This window comes from Ciona robusta, chromosome 8 (genome assembly GCF_009617815.1).
Source record: "Ciona robusta chromosome 8, ASM961781v2".
In the NCBI taxonomy this organism is placed as follows: domain Eukaryota; kingdom Metazoa; phylum Chordata; class Ascidiacea; order Phlebobranchia; family Cionidae; genus Ciona; species Ciona robusta.
The window spans coordinates 5,659,331-5,681,243 of NC_143242.1; the positions used below are offsets into that span (position 1 = coordinate 5,659,331).

The 21,913-nt window shown below is 33.4% G+C and overlaps 4 protein-coding genes and 2 non-coding genes across 7 annotated transcripts; 1 reads left to right on the forward strand and 5 right to left on the reverse strand.

Annotated features, from left to right (window-relative positions):
- Nucleotides 1-484: 484 nt before the first annotated feature.
- LOC149732695 (oxysterol-binding protein-related protein 9-like) lies at nucleotides 485-10,263 on the forward strand. The gene is made up of 20 exons (XM_089883233.1): nucleotides 485-660; nucleotides 933-1,062; nucleotides 1,454-1,527; nucleotides 1,687-1,779; nucleotides 2,147-2,194; nucleotides 2,256-2,285; nucleotides 2,436-2,486; nucleotides 2,824-2,971; nucleotides 3,081-3,260; nucleotides 3,548-3,680; nucleotides 5,043-5,233; nucleotides 5,409-5,458; nucleotides 5,912-6,024; nucleotides 6,695-6,878; nucleotides 7,370-7,559; nucleotides 8,210-8,414; nucleotides 8,570-8,648; nucleotides 8,722-8,794; nucleotides 9,126-9,280; nucleotides 9,617-10,263. The coding sequence occupies exons 1-20, from the start codon at nucleotides 547-549 to the stop codon at nucleotides 9,677-9,679; spliced, it is 2,304 nt and encodes a 767-aa protein (XP_089739359.1). The 5' UTR covers nucleotides 485-546; the 3' UTR covers nucleotides 9,680-10,263.
- Nucleotides 10,264-10,542: 279 nt separating this feature from the next.
- LOC149732696 (glucosidase 2 subunit beta-like) lies at nucleotides 10,543-16,701 on the reverse strand. Of its 2 annotated transcripts, XM_089883240.1 has the most exons (13): nucleotides 16,464-16,697; nucleotides 16,025-16,186; nucleotides 15,667-15,765; nucleotides 15,186-15,313; nucleotides 14,758-14,972; nucleotides 14,378-14,459; nucleotides 13,809-13,946; nucleotides 13,438-13,584; nucleotides 12,816-12,943; nucleotides 12,613-12,702; nucleotides 12,402-12,476; nucleotides 12,178-12,277; nucleotides 10,543-10,966 (listed from the first exon to the last, which is right to left on the reverse strand). In XM_089883240.1, exons 1-13 carry the CDS (start codon nucleotides 16,555-16,557, stop codon nucleotides 10,829-10,831), a joined length of 1,596 nt encoding a protein of 531 aa, XP_089739366.1. In that variant the 5' UTR covers nucleotides 16,558-16,697; the 3' UTR covers nucleotides 10,543-10,828. The 2 variants fall into 2 exon arrangements, with proteins under 2 accessions (XP_089739366.1, XP_089739367.1); XM_089883241.1 differs by lacking the exon at nucleotides 13,438-13,584 and having other exon boundaries at nucleotides 16,464-16,701.
- A 61-nt stretch (nucleotides 16,702-16,762) lies between these two features.
- LOC149732697 (C-type lectin domain family 4 member A-like) lies at nucleotides 16,763-19,091 on the reverse strand. Its single transcript, XM_089883245.1, has 5 exons — nucleotides 18,745-19,091; nucleotides 18,268-18,513; nucleotides 18,036-18,147; nucleotides 17,586-17,632; nucleotides 16,763-17,509 (listed from the first exon to the last, which is right to left on the reverse strand). Exons 1-5 carry the CDS (start codon nucleotides 18,965-18,967, stop codon nucleotides 17,400-17,402), a joined length of 738 nt encoding a protein of 245 aa, XP_089739371.1. The 5' UTR covers nucleotides 18,968-19,091; the 3' UTR covers nucleotides 16,763-17,399.
- Nucleotides 19,092-19,435: 344 nt separating this feature from the next.
- On the reverse strand, nucleotides 19,436-20,713 carry LOC149732698 (uncharacterized). The gene is made up of 2 exons (XM_089883248.1): nucleotides 20,430-20,713; nucleotides 19,436-19,995 (listed from the first exon to the last, which is right to left on the reverse strand). The coding sequence occupies exons 1-2, from the start codon at nucleotides 20,636-20,638 to the stop codon at nucleotides 19,701-19,703; spliced, it is 504 nt and encodes a 167-aa protein (XP_089739374.1). The 5' UTR covers nucleotides 20,639-20,713; the 3' UTR covers nucleotides 19,436-19,700.
- Nucleotides 20,714-21,163: 450 nt separating this feature from the next.
- Nucleotides 21,164-21,235, reverse strand: Trnap-cgg (transfer RNA proline (anticodon CGG)). Its single transcript has one exon. It is a non-coding gene; the product is annotated as a tRNA-Pro (tRNA).
- Nucleotides 21,236-21,712: 477 nt separating this feature from the next.
- Nucleotides 21,713-21,784, reverse strand: Trnap-agg (transfer RNA proline (anticodon AGG)). The gene has a single exon. It is a non-coding gene; the product is annotated as a tRNA-Pro (tRNA).
- Between the last annotated feature and the right edge of the window lie 129 nt (nucleotides 21,785-21,913).

Sequence of the window (21,913 nt, forward strand, 5' to 3'; positions counted from 1 at the left end):
TGTCCAAACTTATATTAGTGTTTTTATTAAAAACACTACCTTGAATGACGGCGAAGTTCTTGGTTTGCATACTATTGTATTGTAATTTCTCACTTTTTCCTCGCTTGGGAGTCGGAAACCGAAAGTCGTTAGACACGGTTGTTCTGTTTCATACACCGTGTGCCAGCTTACCAGTTACCAAGTGTTTAAGTACCTTGCCCAATGATATATACGCCTACAATGGTAGCAGCGATGAGCCTTGAACTCATTACCTGTGAGTTATCGGCAGACAGGCTAACCAACTGTGCTACGGCGCCAGTACTGTACACTAAAATAACATTGGTTTATCTCAGTAGAGTGTAAATGTGTGATTTTTTTTAATGGATGCCTACTTTTAATTTGTGCTCTTAACAAGCTGTAGCTATAACACATAACCATGTAAAGTGTCCGCGTTGTCGTGAATGTTTGTTAAACTATATTATTATTAAAGTTTACCGTTGCCACATTTAACACGTTTATTTTGTAGATTATATATTTGCTTGACTAGTTCAGTTATTTAAACTCAGTATGACAGCTTATGTCATGGAAGGACTGTTATGTAAATGGACTAATGTTATGAAAGGATGGCAATACCGGTGGTTTATTCTTGATGATAATGCTGGTTTACTCTCCTATTATACTGTAAGTGCTGTGGTGTTGTTAAAGAATCCTCCTCCTACATTATCTGATAACGTAACTACTTACTATTAACTCATATTACCTTCAACTACTAACCCCTATAACCACTAAACCCTAACTACCAACCTTTAACACTTTCCACCAGCCTAATACGTATTGTTCTGTGGAATTATATATATATATATACTTTCATTATATATGATGAAAGATTGAAAGTATATAGTATATATATACTTTCATATACTTTCAAAAAATTAATTTCAAATTTTTATCAGTCAAAAGATAAAATGAAGAGAGGAGCACGCAGAGGTTGCGTTCGTCTTCGAGATGCAATTATTGGAATCGATGATGAAGATGATTCAACTTTCACCATCACTGTTGATCAAAAAGTTTTTCATTTTCAAGGTCTCTTATATATAAAGGCATATAATGTATTTGATAATTTTCAGCTCCAGCAAAGTAGTATAGGCATAACGGTTAAAGGATTTCAGTGATACTGGGTTTAAAGGTTGTTGCTGCCACCATTGTTCAAGCGTGTGTGTTGAAAAGACAATAAATGCTTGAACCTAGTGGTTACTAATTATAACAGGTTGTCCAAAATAATCTTCCACAAAATTTCCCTTTAATATATTAACCAAGCATGGGAAGTATGATGCCATTGCATGTTGTCTAAAAGACATTCGTTTTATTGATAAGTTGCCCCCCATTGTAAGAATAAATAAGTTAGGGTCATCAGACACTGTAAAACTGGATAGTATTAAATTATGTATAACAAAATGTTATGTTGTTCAAACAGCTAAAGATGCTGAAGAAAGAAAGGAATGGGCTTCTGCATTGGAAGATACTATACTAAGACATAGCCAACGTCAGGTACATTTATTTTATTGTTTTTAAAATAATAATCAAATTTAAAAGTCAGCCAGGCCAAATTTGACCTACGTCTCTGGGCCCTTTACCTTTTGTGTCGTACTGTAAGACTTAAAAAGAGCCAAAAAGGTTAAAAATGTTTAAGTGTATTTTTTATTTCAGGTTGAGCCATGTTTTACGCCTTCGCTTGAAGAATTTGACCACAAACTTGCAGAAGCTGATGCCTACTTACAATTGCTGATAGAACATGTTCGGGTTGGTGTTAGAATATTATTTTAAACTGCCAAACTTTTTCTAAAAATTTTACTCTTAGCGTGCATTGCGTGCTATAACAGTTGTAATTTGTTTTCTGATTCTTTTTTAATTAATATGATCTTCCCCGTTATATTTGAAAAGATAATTAAATGTATATATTTATTTTGATGTTCTGTAACATTAAAGCCTATCTGCTGATTTGAAATTTCGATTTCAGTCTAAAAAACCAAGAAAAGCCCAAAAATGTTTTATATAGCCTTTAGAAAACCAAATTGACGAGAAAAAATGAAATGTTCCGTCTTTTACCTCGTCCTACTAACTTTACAATTTCTCTTGTTCCAGCCTATTACTAATCCTTATGTTTTAGGCAATTGAATCAAAAGTGGGAAAACTAGGCTCTTCTTCAGATAAACAGGTGTGTGATAATATTGTACATAATTTGATTTTTAAATAACTATTTTATATTTTATATTTAGAATCTGGAAGGAATTTTGAGTTCAGGACAGGTAATTGTTTTAATATATTTTGATATTTGCGTATTGATTTATTCTTTAAATCAAAACTTTATAAAACTGTCTTATTTGTGTCATTTCAATTTTCACTCACATTTTTAATGTCTGTTAAAGAACTTAATGTTAAACTTAATGTTTGTTAAGGAAATGATTGAAGCTGTGACCAAATCTATCATGCTACTTCAACTTGCTAAGGTAATTTGCATTAAATGCTGTTATATCATTTATTTGTTTAAAAGTTTCTGCCATTTATTATTGAAACCAGCAAAAGATCTCATTTAGTGCAACTGTTATATTTGGGTAAAATGCCAACTCTGGACTAAATCTCAGGATCCCTGGTGTGCCTTGCTGTAGGACCTGACCGATAAGATTAGAAGTGTCCGATTACTCTAATATAAACAATAAAATGTTATAATAAAGAAAGAAATTCTATGGGATGTAACATATAGAAGTGTTTTGTTGTTATCCATTTCCTGTGTATGTTAAATAACCATATACATTAATTAATTATTATTTATGTTTTCTATTACAGACTGCAGTTACAAGCAATTCTCCTCAGCACAATATACATTCTCATCTTGTACAGCAGACGCCAGTAGCTCCTGTTACTGCACCTCATGCAACAACAACAGAGGGTGGAGATAACGTTGGCGGAGTAAAAAGTTTTGTTGAGCTTGAAGGTACTTAGGAAACAAAGGGTTAAAAAATCGTTTAAAAAAAATCCTTAGAAAAAAAATGGAAAAAAAACATGGTTGTTAATCCAGTAAGAAAATTGTTGTTGCTTTCTAGATGCTGATAATGAAGTAGTTGGTAGCAGTGTGGATAGTGTGCATACAAATGGATCAAGCGATGCAGAGACCAAAGTAACAGAAGAGGATAATTTTACACCCGCTGTAGAAGCAAGGAATACAAATAACAGCAGAGAAATTGAAATGCAACCGGAAGTGAAAGCAGTTACTTCTGCACAAGGTAAGAGCATATGGAGATGGGCATAGGGGTCTATCTGAAAACCAGGGTGTTATTTAGACCAGGGTTTCTCAAACCTTTTTTGCTTGTGATCCCCGATTTAAAAATGCAGTAGTGACATATATAGTAAGACGCGCATTCCTATAAAACAAATTTGGTTCCATTGTTTACTAATAATACAGAATACCCCAGGGTAGGCCTGCCAGTGCCCACCCTACCACCTCAAGTTTGGCGCCTATAGATGTGAGTTATGTCTACAGGCTTATTTAAACATCAAGATTTGACTTCAGTTTTCAGCTCGCCACATGTTGTGAATAATGCAGCCAGTTTATCTGATGTTCCTCCAACATCTTACTCGAGTAGTGAAGATGAGGGAGATGAATTCTATGATGCGGATGAAGATGTAAGATCACAACGCAGCAAGTGAGGAATTTTTTATTAGCGTTTATGTGGCGGTATTTTATATGGGTGAGGTCCCAGGGGTTTATTATTAACTTTCAGAAGATATATTTCATATGGGTAAGAACCCAGTGGGCATGTTTCAGCCCTTTCCCATTTTCTTAACCAATCAAATTGCTCTGTTAAGTCTCGGTGACACATTTTTTTTATAAGTCGGACATTTAACCCCCACTATACTAATTAGGTCACAGAAAATAAACCTAACCAAAGAGTGACTGGCTGATTAAACTGGTTAAAAACGGCGGTGACTGTGTATTTTTTGGATGTTTACAAAGTGAACATAAGATATAGGCCACGGCACAGTTGGGTTCTAATCCTAACATTTCTATTATGATTTTAAGTTAGTCCCCTCTCTTACACCACAGTTGAACAGAAGCATTTCCAAACTGTACTGTTAATTAGGCACAGGCGTGCCATGAAAATTTAAAAATTACCAGTAATTGACTAATAATTAGTAAAACAAAAGGTCTCAGCATTTTTTGTACCTTGCAAACAAATAGAGAGCAACAAAGTCTACTGTACTTATAATTTTATGTTTAAAAATCCTTTTGAAAATGTTCAAGCCTGAGAAAATAGGTTTTTAATAAGACTTTCAAAAGTGAATACAACTTAAATTAAATGTTTAAAATCATAGCACATTTTAGAATATATAAATAAAAACTGTTAAAAGCAATAAACACTCTTTTTAGAGACAGACATAATTTGTTCCTTAAAGGAAATTAAAAATATTTCTTTCGTGTAAGGAAGTTATTAAGAACCATTGGTCCTTGTGATATTATTAGCTCACAATTGCATTTCCTGCTTCACTTACATTGTATGGCTTGTTACTCAGCTCTATGTGTGCGCACTGTACGTTATTTCCCAGTTCACAACATAGTTAGCGTTGTTCTACAATAGTTGTGTGCATAACCGCCCAAATGATTATTCACTGAATATTTGTTTAGTAGCCAAGTTTTTTAGAATAGAGTCTGTTTTATAGTTAAATATTAACATACGATGGTCACTACTTTAGTCATGTGCTCTAGAGTCTAGTCTATCTTGAATTTTTTTATCTAAAGAAATTAGTTGGTCTACTTGTGTCAAATGAAATGATATGTAAGTCAGATTTGCCTAGTTCAGAAAAGTATTTAGATTTAAAACTACTTTTGGTTAGTGATATTTTCTCTAATGTTATGTCATAATGAGTAGTATTATTTTCCAAGGTTAAATGTATGTGTCCATGTAAGCAGTAGAAGTAAGTCATATTAGGGATGTAAAAGACCTTATGCCACTCTTCTCTAAGCTTGGTGACAGGTTACGGTCTGTAAACAATGCACATGTACACAGCCGAAGCAAGTCTTCTGTGGAAAACAGAAGTGTTGAACAAAAAACTGCGACCACACCGAGTGTAGACCAAGATCCAGTTGATGATTTGGCAGAAGTGAAACCAGAAGCACAGGAAATTAATGTTGCGGCACCAACACACCAACATGGAGATATGTTTATGGAAGAAGATGATCATAACGCAACTAAGGATGGTAATTATTTCCTTTTTATTTTAATTTGATGGTAACTATAGAGATTATATTTAATAGTTTTTTTTATATATTTTTGTTAAACAATGCCTGACTTTAGTTTGGAAGGTGAATATAGAATTTATATTTAACATTTTTTTAATTTTAAAAAAAAATAATGCTTGACTTTCCCAAATAGGTGAATCTGTTGAAGAGCATAAGAGTGTGATCATGCATTTATTGTCCCAAGTAAGAAGTAATTAAGTTTTATGTGTTTTTGTAACATTGTGTCATAAAGTACAGCATCATGTATTTTATCATGATTCATAACTTTGAGTCATCTAGCTGATACTAACATATAGTAAGACAACAGTATATGATGACATTATACAGTAGATGCTAAATGTTTAGTTTTTATATTTGACCAAGCTTTAACCTAGTGAATACATTTTTTATTGAATCCATTTGTATGGCCATTAATTAATTTTATACATATTATATGTTTTTCTCCAACGGTTGTTAATTATGGGGTTAAAAATAGTTTCAAATCTTTGAACTATAATTAATGTTAATTAAACGTGTTATATTTTTCCCAACAATATTAAAAGTAAATCTTGGCATTTAAAGCCAACTACTAGCTAGTGTAACTACTAACATTTTAAAATCTTTTTAAGGCTAACTTTTATTTAAAAAAAAATTCAGGTGAAACTTGGTATGGACCTCACAAAAGTGGTTCTTCCAACATTTATATTAGAACGTCGATCGTTGCTTGAAATGTATGCGGACTTCTTTGCCCACCCAGACTTGTTTCTTGAGTAAGTTTAAATCAAATTTTTCAGTTTTTATTAATTTTGTTATTTGGTATTTAGTATTTACATTTGTTATTTTTTTTTTCTTTTTTTTTAAATGTTTGCGTTGAACAGTTTGAATAGTTCTATTGCTTAAGATTCGAGTTTTTTGTTAAACCTGTGTATGACGTGTGTCCTTTTGTATAAAATCACTAAACAAATATTGATCTAACCTAGTAGTTAACTAATGACTTATATGACGTAATAATCAAATAAATCGTGTTTTATTCGAAATATTTATTCTGTAAAGTTTTCCGCCCTAAGTTTTTGTTCCTGGCTTTAAATTGGTTCCACCCAAAACTTTGTACCATAAGTCCATAACCCTAATATTTGACACAAATTTAAAACATTACTAAACTAATTTTTTGGAGAATGTTTTTTGTCTTATCAATCAACCCAGCTTTACCCTTATGGATGTCCCAAGTAATATTTGGCAACATTTAATGCAAACAATATATATAGTAATTAAGCTTTTACCTAATGTCAAGAGTACTTTTGTTTAAATGGGCATTAGTAGGCACCCCAAAACAAATGAAACAAAATATTTAACATTTTTTATCATACAAAAAAATAAAATAAAAATTATGCAAAAGATTCAAATAGCTTTCTGTTTAAATAAAAGGAAATATTCCCACAGGGTTGCTGATAAAGAAACAGCCGAAGCAAGAATGGTTGCTTGTCTGAGGTTTTATCTGAGTACGTTTGCTGCTGGTAGAAACAGCTCAGTTGCTAAGAAACCTTACAACCCAATCTTGGGGGAATCGTTTCAATGCATTTATGATTTGTCATCTCAAGCTACTGACGGTGAAAATCCCACAACAGTAAGTCGTTATGGCTGTTTTTATGCCTCTTGTTGTCCTTTATATACTTGATGTCTGCTTACATGTTGCCAAGTATGTAACTTTATGTGGGTATTTACTATTTTTATTACTGTCTTTCTGTATGTATGCTGGTTTGGAAAATCACTGGGTTAGAGCAATTATTGTTGTAACTCGTATGCGGACATGAGGTGTATGAAACAGAACACTAATTTCATTCTGTATGACTGTCATTTGAACAAATCACTGGGTTGGAGCAATTATTTTTATTGTTTTCCCAAGGACACCCATGCCCACAATGATAGTAGTATAAGCGTAAACTTCTGAAGCAAGGAAGGCAGTAATATTTACATACACAAACATTTAAAAATGTTAAACTGTGGTCCTCATTTAACCACTTACTAATAAAATAAAGCAGCATAACTTTCGGGGGTAGCATGTCCACCCTACCACCCCAGGTTTGTTGCCTCAACATCATATACATACACACACAGGTTACAGATGGACCAATACCATGGGCTAAATCCAACCAGCTGTCCTTTTTTTCTGAGCAAGTGTCCCACCATCCACCTGTTTCTGCTTTCTACGCCGAACACAAGGACAAAAGGATGCAGTTCAACGGACATATATGGACCAAGTCAAAATTCCTTGGATTATCCATCGGTGTGCATAATATTGGACAAGGTTGGTGTTATTTTATCAACACTACTATGTGTATTTTAGCACTTTGTGCATATTTTAAGTTTTAAACCAGATTTATGAAAAGTACTTAAAGGAGGCATACCATTGCTAGATCAAAACTTGTGTATTGACCATTGATAGAAATGCCCAATAGTGATGTTAAAGTAACCACCGAAGTTTCAGCAAACGAAATTCCAAATATTTCATTAATTTTTTATCATTTTTTACCCTCACAAAGACAGTCCGAAAAATACCACCACTTAGAAAAAGTTTGCCACATGAGCTGTTAAAGCTGTTATGGTTTATAATATGGTTGGCATCAACAGTTCAATATTACAATATTAGTTATATTTAATTTTTTTTTGTCTGTGTGTCAAAAAAGCGAAAATGGTTTTTTGTTTTTTTTTGTACATTTAAAAGTTATAAACAGTTAAGTTCTTGTTTTACTGTCTTTATATAATTTTATGGGTTACTCATTCATAAATTATTCATTAAATTATGTTTCATACACAATACAAACAACCTATCTGTTTATACCCAAATGGTTTTAACCGCTGTCATTTTGCCGTTAGTTCTCGTATACTCAATATATTTAATATGATCTCCATTATTATGACCGAAAAAAAAATTAAAATTAATAAAAATTTTTTTAGGTTGTCTGAGATTATTAGACAGAGAAGAAGAATATATCATTAACTTTCCGAACGGTTACGGGCGTTCTATTCTCACTATACCATGGGTGGAGTTAGGGGGAGATTGCACAATTACTTGTGAGAAGACGGGATATAATTCCTTCATTAAGTTTCACACCAAGCCCTTCTATGGTGGAAAGCCACATCGAATCACGGCCGAGATATTGTAAGTGTTAATGTATGTGTATATGTAGTGAGAAATGGGGTAAATATTTTGAAAAGTTAAATATTTATAAAAAATGTTTCTGAAAAAATTTATTAGCTTAAAGGACATGTGGTGTCAACAGTTACAATTGAATTAAATTTTTGAATTATTTGCAGTGCTCCAAATGAAAAGAAAGCGTTTTGTACGATAGATGGAGAATGGAATGATCATATGTATATCAAATATGCTTCTGGGGTAAAGTTACTACTTTATAATTGCTTATATTGTAATTTTATACTTATAAATTAAATTTATATTTGTTTTCCAGAGGAATGAAAGTTTTATTGACACAAAAAGGAAAAAGAAAACGCAAAAAACTGTGAGAAAAATTGAGCTACAAGGTATGCTATAATGTGGTTGTGTTAATTTTCATGCCATTCAAATACTGCTGATAAATATGAGTGCTGACTGGCCCCTTGAAAGTAGACTTGCCTTGTAGGTGTAGCCATAGAGTAGATACGAAGCTCAATAGTGCCCCTTTGAGATGGCCAGTCATACAGAAAATATGGGGAATTCATCCGCAAAATGCCATAGGCGTGCGGGGGTGTATGAAACCACTAAAGGGATGTTTGATACGACAAATATTTTATATTGTTATAACTTATGCAATTACTTCACCATGAAAGCATAAATAAAAGTGAGATTTAATTCAATTCATGTTTTGCAAACCAGATGAGATGGAATCACGTAGATTATGGGAGAAAGTCACGATAAACTTGAAACAAAACAACATTGATGAAGCAACTGATGGAAAACGATTTCTTGAAGATCGTCAGCGACAAGAAGCAAAACAAAGATTAGAAAGTGGAACAGTTTACAAACCAAAGGTGATTTTCACTGTGTGTATCAGTATCTTCTCTGTTTTATTACTGTAGAAGTATCTGTTTAGATATTTTGTTATATTTTAGTACAAATTAATACACTTTACTTTTTTTATCCATTTTTACTCTGGTAAAGGTAGTAGGCTATGACTCTCACATTTAAATGTCGGAATGTATATATTTCGAAATAATCAGAGTTTGAATACGTATCACATTTTATCATATAGTTACTACACTCTGTACTGTACTTTTTTAGATGTAATCCTGTTTTTTATTTCAAATTTTGTTTAGTTATTAACTTAACTTATTAGTTAAAACTCAAACAAAATTATTTTATTTCAGTTATTCCAGGAGGACGACTGTCAAAATTGGATTTATAACAATCCGCTGACTAATCGATTGTAACCATTCCATTGTCTTCCATAGAAATCATATTTTCGTTAACCATTACCATAATTTGTGATATCTATTTTTATTGTAAACTAATAAATGTGTTTATTCATATTTTAATGTTTCAGTTTAATTTATTCTGAATTTTCCATTAAGTGTTCACATCTTATTGCAAAAACGTCCAGAATGCCTGAATTTAACAAAATGTCTGAAAACAAATGCACTTAATCTAAATTAAGGTTCTGATTAAGGGGTTAAAGGTCTATTCTTACCTACATCCCAGGTCACCTGGTATTTCAAAACTGCGCACCTTACACGATGGTTCTGTTTTCGAATTATATAAAGTGCTTTAAATAGGTGTAAAAAGTGAAATTTATTATTTGATTTCTAATCCCAAAGAATTGCTGATTCAGCTTTAATTGGACTTTGTGTTTTATTGTATGTTGCAAAACCATCTATGTACGCAGCAATAATAGTATATTGGTTTTAAATTTCTAATGCATGTAGTAAGTGTGGTGCTGTATTGAACAGCTATCCATATACTGTTGTTATATATGTGGTGGTAGAAAAAACACCAAATAAACATTCTTCAAAGATTATATTTACTCTCTTTTCTTAAACAAGTGTTTTTTTACCAATAAACTGCCATGGCAGAACCAGGAAAACTACGCTAATATGTAAAGATTTATTTACTAAGTGTTTTTACCAATAAACTGGGTTGGCAGAAACTTGACAAATACGCTAATATGTAAAGTGTGTCTTAAACTGGTTTGAGTGGAAAATAATTGTAATAATTCAATTTGCTTCAAATAGGATTATTATTGAAGAAAAAAAGCAACATTTATTTTGAGTATTCAATGTTGCTCTTAAATAACAAATGAACTGGTTTCTAATATATTTGAACTTGGCTATACAGTTACAGGGTGCAAAAAGTAGAAATTTAAAAAAATCTTAAGTTAGTATCCAAATACAAGTTAATTAGCACACCAGTGAAACGCAAGGCTTTTTTGTAACAAGTAGAATAATTATATAATTGCACATTTTGTGGGAACAATTTTTCAAATAGTTTTAGTAAGTTCTTACAAATGGCCACACAACAAAGCATATCAGTGTAAATGATGGTCAAGTGCTTCATTGCCTACAATGCAACATACTGCAAGTTAATTATAATTCATCTCGTGGTTGGGAATCTTGTTGTGTTTGTTTACATGCGCATGGAGTGGCGAATTCAAACGTATAAGCACATCTGGAAGGCTCATCAACTGATAAGAGTTTGTGTTCAACTCCACACTTGATTCGAACCTGTATAACACATAGTCGCAGTTTTAATTTAATTTGATCTATAGAAAAATCAATTTTTGACATTTGTGTATACACCTCAAGTAACACAATATACATAAAACCACTTTTTAAATTCCCTTGCAGCTTTTCTCCAAATAGAACAATTGACTTCTTTTAATGTACACACCCATCGCATGAAGATTTTGTATTTGAAATCCAATTGTGTAGACTTTGTTTTCTTTTTAAAAAGTAAATCTGCCTTTTTTAGCTTGGTTAACAGAAACATCATTAATTAGAAACAATTCGTCTTCACTCTGCTTTTGACATTTTCTGTATTGGTAATAGCCCCGATATTTACATAAACCTGACCGCTGACCCCTTTTAATTCAAGCAAGTATTTATAAAAATGCATTTATCTTTGTAAGGTAAATCTAGCCTAATTGTTTCTAAATCTTGGAAATGTTGCGGCCCAATGCATTTTTAGGTCGCATATTACACATCGGGTGATGGTGCTAGCCTTCACATGCTGCTCTAAGGCATAAAGATTAATAACAATGGCTTGGTCTGACTTCTTCACATCAGAAACGAACTGTCGCATTGAAACATTTCTTCCCCATTCTACGCTTGTGCATATTTTGTATGAGATCTTCTTAATTGTGCCATTAGAAACTTAATACATTTACTAAATGTGATTCTTTAAAATTAAACGATCCTCTTCTACCATGTAAAGTTAGTAGTTGGGTTTATGGCAACATCTTTACAACACAAGCACATGTTTAGAATGAATGACCATCAAGGTCAGACAGAAGACCAGACAGAAAAAAGAAAAATCACTGATGTAGAACATAAATGCACATGATTGAGGAGGGCCCACTTAGATATAATGGGAGCTAACACTATGGTAATTTAACAACAGTTGCTATCGCTCTTACACTACTTCCACTACTTCCATGGATAAATGCCTGACTGCAACACTGATCAAACAGAAAACTTGAGTAGGATATTTTAATTAACACATTGTTATAAAAGATAAAGTAACCTATTTTATTATAACCACTGTCTCTGCCCTGCCAAAATACTAAAAACACTGTCTCTTTCCTGCCACACTTCCTTTCTAATTTTAACTGTCATACTTAAATTACAGTGACCCATATTATTATAATTATAACAAATGTCTCTGCCCTGCCACTTCATGATGATTAGTTAAATTTCCCCCAAAAAAAATGTTTTACCTCTGTAGATCTTGCAGGTCCATTCCAACAAGTCAAACCATTATCATATTTCATTTTGGAATATTTATCATCATTTCCACCACTCCAAGATCCCCAGCGACTGCAGATAAGTTTGTTATTTTGATGTTATGACACTACTAAAGTAAGATACTTTAGGCAGCAGCAAAAAAATTTGGAAACCGATTTTTGCAAATACATTATACAGTTATACACAATTTACATACCCAAGGTTAGTCTCTGTACCCCCATTCTTAGGACTTTGCGATGTTTTATCAAATGGACAAAGTTTGTATGTGTACCTGTGTGGTAAGAATAATTATTACATAACTTACTATTACATAACTAAATAATTAGTACATAACCTAATCTTATAATAATTATTACATAACTTGGATTCTTACATAAAATATCAACAAACCAACACACGCTACTTACTCCATAGTTTGCAACTCATAACATTGAAACTGTAACGCCTGATACGACTCATCGGGACCAAAATCCATTTCTAAAGCTGTCTTTAAATTTCTAATAAGAAAAAATTGTTTTATTAAAAATTCCTCCAAAAAAAATAAGAAAAAAAGGATATTAAAAATTTTATATAAAAACAAAAAAATAAAAAGTTATATTTTTTTACTGACTGGATTTCACTTTCAATGTTCTTCCTTTCATCTTCATGTTTACGGAATGTTTCACGTGATAACATCGCTTCTTCTACAATACGTTGCGTTTCCTCGCTATATTCCGCACTTGGTGGAGGGGGTGGGGTCTAAAACATAGGTTACATTTACATGCACAACAGGTTAAAATATAAAATTTTAACAAACAAATGTAAGTTGTTGTTGCTTTGTATCATATAAATCAAATACAGTTCTTACAACTTATTTGTATGAAAGTTTTAAAAACCTGTAACAGTTAACTTATTATAGAAGTACATTTATTATGAATACTCTAACTCAAACATGTAAAACTTTACGGGTGATTAATTTTCTGGAAGAGCAGTCTAACAACTGTGCCATGACGCTGGACTTGATCATACACAAATATGTTTTATTGTTTTATATATCATAATCAAGGCAACCTGAACAGGACGTAAAAATTTTAGTAATAAATATAAAATTGCCAAAAATCAGTCTTAAAATTTCTTTTTCAAACCAAAGCAATCTGAACAACACGTAAATAAAATATAAAATTGACGAAAAATTGCCTTAAAATTTTCCCTGAACAAATTTAACCTTTCCACTCAACCTCATCATATATCACCTCAACATCTTTTTCCTCCTCATCCTCCTCCCCATAATACTCATCTTCCTCACTCTCCTCCTCTTCCTCGTGCTCCTCCTGCTCATCTATCACCTCTCCTCTCATAATCTCATCTTCCTCCTCTCCAATATCCTCCGCAACAACTTCCTGATCAACAAATATTTCAACATTGGTTAACAACAATAAAGAACAACAAACAACAACAATAAACACAGTCAGCAGCGACAAAAAAAAAAAAAAACAACATTTACCAATAAAAACATCATAAGTATTCAAACAACACTCAGCAACAACAGACAAAAAACAACAAGAGCAATAATCCAAAAACAGAAAAATACAACATCAATAACAAAACCAAAACAACAACTTACTTCTTGTGTTTGTTCTTGTGATTTTTCTTCTTGTTGTTCAACAATTGGAGGAATTGTTGTTTGAAATGTTGAATTAATTGTTGGCCAAACATTTGTAAGGAAGAAGCCAAGATCAACAGAGTCAGCTTGGAGTATTTGCTGTTGATTTTAATACAATGGATGTATATTTAAGTATATAGCCTAACAAATAACAATTATTTAGGAGGATGAAATACATTCATGCACATTGCACATTATGTAATAAGAACTGTGACTCTGAAACAGAGAGCATGCACGATTTATTAAGATGACATCTGCTATGAAATGATAAAAAGTGTTTTCGTGAACAAAAATGTGGGGGGGGCAGGTTAAAAAGGGTAAATAGTATCAAAAAGATTTTTAGAAAACTGTTCTGGAGATTTATTTTTGGATACTTATGTTTAGTCTCTTTTTTTAATATATATGTGACTTTTAAAATATCTATAACTACAAAATAAAAAAACACAATAGATACAAATTACACAATTACACTTGTTTTACTTATGTTACATAAACAGAACAAATGTACATCAACACCAATAACGCCCTACCTGTGCCTCTGTGTCAGTGAATGTTTCATCACTTAACTCTGGATCAAGTTCTTTATGTGTCGTCAACTCAGCACCAGTTACTCTGTACAATAAGGATATTATATTAACTTCAGTGATCAAGTATTGTTATGATAAAACTTAATAAAACACATATTTCGCACCATTTTTGGTGGCTTTATACAACATGTTAGTTTTCAAGTGGACATTCAATTTTGTGGCCTGTGGGCGGTAAATACTTTAAACAACAATCAAAATAAAAATAAAAATACACATTTCAAAAACATAATTTTATAAATAGAAAATTGCACATTTAAAACAATTTATTTTTCCAAAAAAATCATTTTATTTTTAAATAAAAAATCTACATAATTGTGACTTACACCGCATCTTTATCTGCATCTAACTCCGAAAATGCCAAAGCTCCTCTCTTCATATTTTCCTCATGTTCTTCCTTTGCTCTCTTTTCCTCCATCATCTGTTTATGTTCTTCTAAAGCAGCAGCTTCTTTCGCTTCAATTTCTTCCTTGGTTGTTTTAAGAAGAACTTCTTTTTCTTTCAAAGTTACAAGTTGGGCTTCCAGTTCTTCAACTTTTTGCTAAATTTTAAGAAAATGTTTTTTTTTACTAAAAAACTGGTTTTATTTGTAGCCATGTATTATGAGCAAATTTAAACTAAAGAAAAACAATTACCCTCTTAAAAAACAATCTAATTTAAAGAATACTTTAGTTAACAATGTTTATCTGCATATTTCCAATGTTTCGTCTGATATTCGACATTACTTCATCGTACAGTTTTCCACCCAACACACCTGTCTTTCAACTTTTTTAGAAATACCAGTTTTTGAAAACTCTTGTCTAAGAACGAACCCTCTATTTGCTTGATCTTCTTCTTCGGCCAATCGAGCTTTCTCCAATTTCCAAAGCTCAACACAATTGTCTGAAAAATAGTCAAATACTTTAAAAAAACAGTCGAAACAAAAAATGAATACAAATAACCAGTACACCTATTTCAAATGATAAATGTTGTTAATGTGTTAGGCTGCTCTTCTTTTTAATACTTTTTACATGAAAGCAATGGTGTATGTTGTGAAACAGCTTGAGTATAATAAGATACTTTAAATTAAAACAGGTTCAATTAAACATGTTTAAATTAAAACATGATATTATCTTGGAATGCTCTTCCATAACCGAAAAAAAAAAGCCAAATAATAAACTATACTCCGGCGAAATTCTTAAACATAATAGTTAATATAGTTAAATTAAATCATAACTGATGTAATATGGAAATACTTTGACAAATATTTGGATGTTTCCATTCATCACTTCCGTCACAACAATCGCATATTCCGTCATTTACTCGCGATGATGGTATGTTGGTTGGTCGGTAACCTGGAGAGAGAATCATGTCAAAGAAAATTAATTATTGTTTATTATTTATTTTATAGGGTGGCCCAGATTATTTTATAAGAATTTTATATTGGGGTATTTATAAGGTTATTTATTTTAAAAGAGTTTTTACAAAGGCGATTATTATTTTATGTAAAGTGCAAATACTAACAAAATATCTGTCCAAATCAAAATTTCTTATATTTACCCAAAAATCCCTTATGTAAAGTGCAGGTGTTAACAAAAACTTATGTTAAATTACCAGCATTAGTGCAGTGGAATGATCCATTGGGACACGCAGAGGTGCCAGGTTCGTCTGATCCATCGGGACAATCGCAATAATCATCATTAACTAACGCAAACTTTACTGATTTGCTTCCATCAAAACAGGTGAAATCAGCAGCAGGATTGTATAAGCTTGTCTCTGATAAATATCGTAGTTTTGTTTATTGTATGTTTATTTACTTTTTTATTTTTTTTTATAAATATATACATATGTATATATTTATATGTATAATCTTTTATATTATTTTAAATTTTTAATAAATATATTTATGTAAATGTAATAGGGATTTATATTGAGAATATACATACAAAATACTTTTGTGACAAATACGTTGTATTTTTTAAATTAAAGTTGACATTAATATATATTATGTATATATGTATGTGATACACAACACCAAAACATTAAAATTTACTTGTTAAAGAAACACCCCTCAGTCGTTCAGCTTGCAGGAATTCTGACGCTGTAACTGCATGTAATGTAGAAATAAAGAAAAATAACAACCTCATTATTTCGATTCTATGCCTGAAAATCACGAAATTCAGGTATAAATTAAAACAACCTTATTAGTCGAATAATTACAACAAAAGGAAGCATTTATACTGCCACAAAGTGTATGTCCGCCCACCAGCAATCTGAGCCTAAAGTTCAGAGTTCAAAATGTACATCCTGTTTGCACAATTCATTAACGATATATAATAAACATTACACACGTTTGATTTTTACGTGACGTGCAGCTGATTTATTGACGTCACGAAAATCGAAACAGATGACATGTAGGAATACGGGAGTTCTGATTTTGCATGCAAACAGTATTGTCATGTAAGTTAAATTCTTTACCGTGGAAATATAAAATAATTTAACATATAGCAATTAAGGCGTTTCTATTATATCCATTCTACATGGGTAAGGTCCGATTACTTAAAATAACAGTGAAGCTACGGGGTTTCAACAAAAGAGGTTAATTGCGCTCAACTCTACATTTAATACAAGTCAAACATGGTCGAAGCAAAGAGATAAAAACCAATCTGGTTTTAATCTCTTTGGTCGAAGTGTAATGAATGATGTTATGGCATCAGGTATTTCATGTAACACAATAAGTGGATCAGTATTGATCAGGTGACAAATAATATAAATAATAATAATAAGTATATAGACGGCCGTGAAAAAAAGTAGTAATGGATCTCCGGTATACATGTCGGGGTAAGTGAGACAAAAATGTTTCCAACGTAACCGTTGCAAACCTAAGTTATCTTAATGACGGTACCATTTTCAACGTGCACATTAAGCACAGTACGAACTATTTGATCTTCACTTATAAAAATCGACTTCGGTTCTACTTTAAGAACCACTAGATTAGATCAGTGATCTCGGAGTATACAGCAGAATGTCCATGCATGTCTGTTACTGTGTTCACGGGACTTTCCAGAGTGTTATTGTACCCATTGTAAATGACGTTGTCTGTAAAAATAGCAATTGTTTCAGTACTTTGTTGGACTTCCTGGTATTTTTGCAACTAACGCGAAAAAACACATACCTACTACAACTGCATCGTTGGTGACTTGTTTTTCTGATGCGGGATTTCTAAAAAAATAACAATTTAAACAGCTTAAGTTTTAGCATGGAAGTGGCAACTATACATTTAATTTCCCACTAAACGAGGATAGAATTTATCAGGCCAACCAAAATCCAACTTCTTAGCACACTATATATACAGTGGGGCGGGGGGAGATGGGACACCTTTTCAATCCATTTCTTCCCACGTTTGGTAGAAAACAATAAAGACATTTAAAGAATTAAAAAAATGTACTATCACGACTCCCATAGACCGTTTTATTTGGTTAAAAACGATCAGGATACTTCGATATTGTGCTAAAGGTGTCTTATCTTCCCCCATCCTACTATATATAACAGCGTCGGTAACTAGACAGTGGAATTCGAAAAACACCAACAAAACTTTCCAATTAACTGCAAAACACATACGAACCCTTTCTTCTTGAAGTAAAACAAAGCACAACCAGCTGCTGCAACAAAAATAATACCCACAATTGCTATGACGTAGTAGGGCGCAGGTGATTTACTTGCGGTGGGTGTTATAGCTAAAATATAAACCCCACGTTATGCAATGTTTAAAGGTAGTATTTCACCAAAGAAACAACACTATTATGTATTGATTCTAACAGATGATTTTATGAAGCATTTAAAAAGTACCAACTCACCTCCAGAGCGTTGACATATGTAGCGCCCAGGTGCATTGCAAAATACATCGTTCCATTTGTACAATATTATTTTGCGTGGTTCGCGAAGTCCCATTTGAACGCAATCTTCTATCCTGTTATTATTGTTCGGTTCCCCTTTCAACCACAGCGTATTACTCGCGGTTTCGTTTGCCCCGTCGTTCCATTGGAATCCGGTTGTGCTTACATTGGAACGTTTTAAACCAATGTAGAAAGAATATGGTATACCTAGAATGATTAATATATATTAGGTTTATCCAAGTGAGAGGGGCGCTTTAGTTGAGCCATTTCGCCAACGCAATGGTGACGAATTGGTTGTTTAAACTCTATATTGACAGCAACATATTGCCCTCTCCCTGTAAAAGTCATATACGTGACAACTCGTAAGAAAGAATAAATAAGTTACTTTCATTCGTTAAAAAAACGGATAATCGAGCAAATGGATACTCAGTTACTCACTTGTAACGTTACCAATTTTCTCAACTAGAAAACCGTGAACTTGTTCAGTTTTAACGAGAGCAAGTGTAGCGTCCATTAAAGCACACGCTTCTACTGCAGCTCTGTAGCTCTTAACAATCTTTCCACTTGCGTTAACGAAGTACTCGGTCGTAGCAAGCGAATACCAAGACCCCAATACAACTTCTAATGATTGTAAAATTAAAATCAAAGCTAAAAGCTTCATTCTCCACTAAATAACTTTAATGGCTGTATAACTTTAGAATGAGGAACATTGAAGTAAACAACATGTTAGCACGCCAGTGCACTTTCAATGACCGGTAGAGGGAAACACCTACTTTCCGCTATAAGCATATTCTGTCCCATGATGACGATATGACGCCACACTACGTCACTTTATCATTGTTTTGGCGTACAGCCTCGTTATAACGTGTGCCATGTGCGGTTTGTGCAGTTATAGCACTGCTGTTACACACCCCTTTCCACGTAAATGGCAATGCACCACATAACTGCAAAATAAATCTGAATATTTTATAAAAAAAAATATATATACACCTTATCTCTAAAAACTATAACATACAGCGGGCCGTGGAATTGGATAATACGAGTATGGATAAACTGCATTTGCTCTCTAATGGTCTATACTTGTGATTTGATTTATTACTGTATATTACAAACAGAAAAAGACTAATGCTTTTTTACAGTAGTAGTAGTACGAAATTTATTTAAAGTATATGGCAAAGCAAGGGTACCAAAAAAGAAACTGTAAAAATTTGACAAATCTGCTTTGGTTTTTGGCTATAAAACGATGCTGGACAGGCAGTTAATGTTCTATAAATGGAGCGATAACAGAGAGTAAACGACCAATAGCATTGATTTTAGAGATGTAGAAAAAAAAACAACAAAAACGCAAAATTAGATTTTGACAAGTTTTGATCTAAAAATAAATAAATTGTTGTTCAGTCATCGTCGTCGTCGTGTTCGATTTTTAACTTGTAAGAAAACTTCGTTAAACAATTCGGTTTGCATTTGGCTTTAATTTCCATTTTAATCGGTTTATTTTTAACACTTTCAAGTGGATAGAGTATACGGTTTAATTCATTTTGCAAATATCTAATCGCCTCCGGTGCAAATTGAGATGCCATCGTATCAGTGGATGTCGGCTTTTCATGAATGAATGTTGACGTTTCGTTTAATGAAAGCTTTACTATCTTTGGGTGTTTTACTTTGGCAGTTGTCGTACTCTTGTAGACTCTTTAAAATATACATTAAATTATATTTTATACCAAAAGCCTAGGATATTTTAATTAAAAACGAAACAAAGTAAGTGTCCTGCCCCAGCATGACATACGCACATTTTCCCTTTTACGACACAGGCGCTTTTACCACTGTGCTATAGCGGCAGCAATAATTAAAACGCTTTAAAAATGACATTCGTATTGCACTTGCACTGAAGCACTTAACGGTAAACCATACAACTAACTGTTGCTTGCACGATCTTAACAGAATACGTACGAGAAAAGAACCAAATGCAAGCAACGCGTTAACACGTGCGGCGCCGAAAGCACGTTATTTAGGCGAGTACTGGAACAAAGGAATGTAAGAATTAACAGAACTAAGGACCGCAAAGTATCGCCTGAGTGACAGAACAGGGAATAAATAATAAATCGTCACACTATTACGCTTACCCTGGTTTCAACTGGATGGACACAGGTGTACTTTCATTATCAGCAGTTTTCGACAACTTGGGCGGGTATAACTTGCCTGTTTTCTTGTAACTTGCCAGAAGTTTCCCCGAGTGCCCGGGCGAAACTTGTCTCATTATCTTGAAATATCCAACTGTAAGCAGAAGCAATCCTACGACTAGCAGTAAACAAATCATTCGAAAGCAAGCCATACACTTGATATTGTCTACAGTGTTTCAGTTAATACAAAACTATCTAAAGCAGCGCAAAAGTTTTTTATTTTATAGACTTGAAAGAGAGCACCAGATAAAAGGCGCACTTTGATAAGAGTTTGCTAGCGGCGTCTTGTATGCTTCTAGATAAAGCAAGCTGGTTTCGTTAAAATGCCACTCTTATAGGCTATGTATAATTAGGATGTAGCTGTCTCGTATTCTTTTATATAATGTGTGGTAGCCTATAACGTGCTTTTCATTCATTTCCCATGGGCGCATAAGACAAAATCAAAATCAAACAAACAATTGAATTGGGAAATAAAATAATTGTGAAGATTTACAGTCAAAAACGATATAATTTGAATTTGAACCTGGGACCTCTCGCACCCGAAGCGAGAATCATACCGCTAAACCAACGAGCCAAAATGTAAAAAAGAGTTCACTCTTTTCCTATCGCTTTAAGACGGTATTTATCAAACACAAACCTATACTTTAGATAGGCAAAAAATAAATATTTTAAAATATGGGCTCGTCCGGGAATTGAACCCGGGACCTCTCGCACCCGAAGCGAGAATCATACCCCTAGACCAACGAGCTACGGTTGGAGGCCGAGTTAATTCATTTCTTATCCGTTTAAAACGATATTTATGATGGACAAGGACGGTATGGAGTGGCTTGGTTCAAGATTTTGTGTCCGGACTTCGATTCTATATGTGAGTGAGGTTCTTGAGGACTAAGGCCAGACTTAGCCTATCACCTCAACACCCGTATGCCCCCGAAAGTGACGTGTTAAACGACAGTGAATCCCGTGTTCCTGTTCCGACTTCGGCGTCTCGATTCTTGTATCGTAGGACTTCATCTGCGAACTCGTTCTCACGCGATTCGCAAACATTATTCTGGGACTACACTTGTGGCCACAGCGTCACGGCCCGAGGCCCTTTCTAAGCATGTTCATTTTAACCAGCCGACGGCGTGAAATCCGAATGATTAAACCAGGATACAAAATAGAGTTTGAGCGAAACGTTATATAGTGTTCATGTAGCGTCCATGTCAAGCGATTTGCGTCTAAAATATGGGCTCGTCCGGGATTTGAACCCGGGACCTCTCGCACCCTAAGCGAGAATCATACCCCTAGACCAACGAGCCACGATATGTCCGCCTCTTGTATCGAAAGACTCGATCTGCGAATTCGTTCTTACGCGATCCGCGAACATTTTTCGAACACTACACTCGTGCTTACAACGTACAGTCGGAGGCCCTTCATATGAATGTTAG

What these genes read in the sequence shown, in the direction of transcription:
- LOC149732698 (XM_089883248.1), bottom strand. Translation starts at nt 20,638, where the DNA reads ATGGCTTGCTTTCGAATGATTTGTTTACTGCTAGTCGTAGGATTGCTT. An exon ending in TCCATCCAGTTGAAACCAGG is followed by an intron (nt 19,996 to 20,429) that starts GTAAGCGTAATA and finishes TATATTTTAAAG; the next exon opens with AGTCTACAAGAGTACGACAA.
- LOC149732696 (XM_089883240.1), bottom strand. Translation starts at nt 16,557, where the DNA reads ATGAGGTTGTTATTTTTCTTTATTTCTACATTACATGCAGTTACAGCG. An exon ending in CTAAAAAAGTTGAAAGACAG is followed by an intron (nt 14,973 to 15,185) that starts GTGTGTTGGGTG and finishes CTTAAAATTTAG; the next exon opens with CAAAAAGTTGAAGAACTGGA. An exon ending in GGTACAGAGACTAACCTTGG is followed by an intron (nt 12,278 to 12,401) that starts GTATGTAAATTG and finishes ACTTATCTGCAG; the next exon opens with TCGCTGGGGATCTTGGAGTG.
- LOC149732697 (XM_089883245.1), bottom strand. Translation starts at nt 18,967, where the DNA reads ATGAAGCTTTTAGCTTTGATTTTAATTTTACAATCATTAGAAGTTGTA. An exon ending in GAAAATTGGTAACGTTACAA is followed by an intron (nt 18,514 to 18,744) that starts GTGAGTAACTGA and finishes TAATCATTCTAG; the next exon opens with GTATACCATATTCTTTCTAC. An exon ending in CATATGTCAACGCTCTGGAG is followed by an intron (nt 18,148 to 18,267) that starts GTGAGTTGGTAC and finishes TTTATATTTTAG; the next exon opens with CTATAACACCCACCGCAAGT.
- LOC149732695 (XM_089883233.1), top strand. Translation starts at nt 547, where the DNA reads ATGACAGCTTATGTCATGGAAGGACTGTTATGTAAATGGACTAATGTT. An exon ending in TAAGACATAGCCAACGTCAG is followed by an intron (nt 1,528 to 1,686) that starts GTACATTTATTT and finishes TTTTTATTTCAG; the next exon opens with GTTGAGCCATGTTTTACGCC. An exon ending in TGCTACTTCAACTTGCTAAG is followed by an intron (nt 2,487 to 2,823) that starts GTAATTTGCATT and finishes TTTCTATTACAG; the next exon opens with ACTGCAGTTACAAGCAATTC.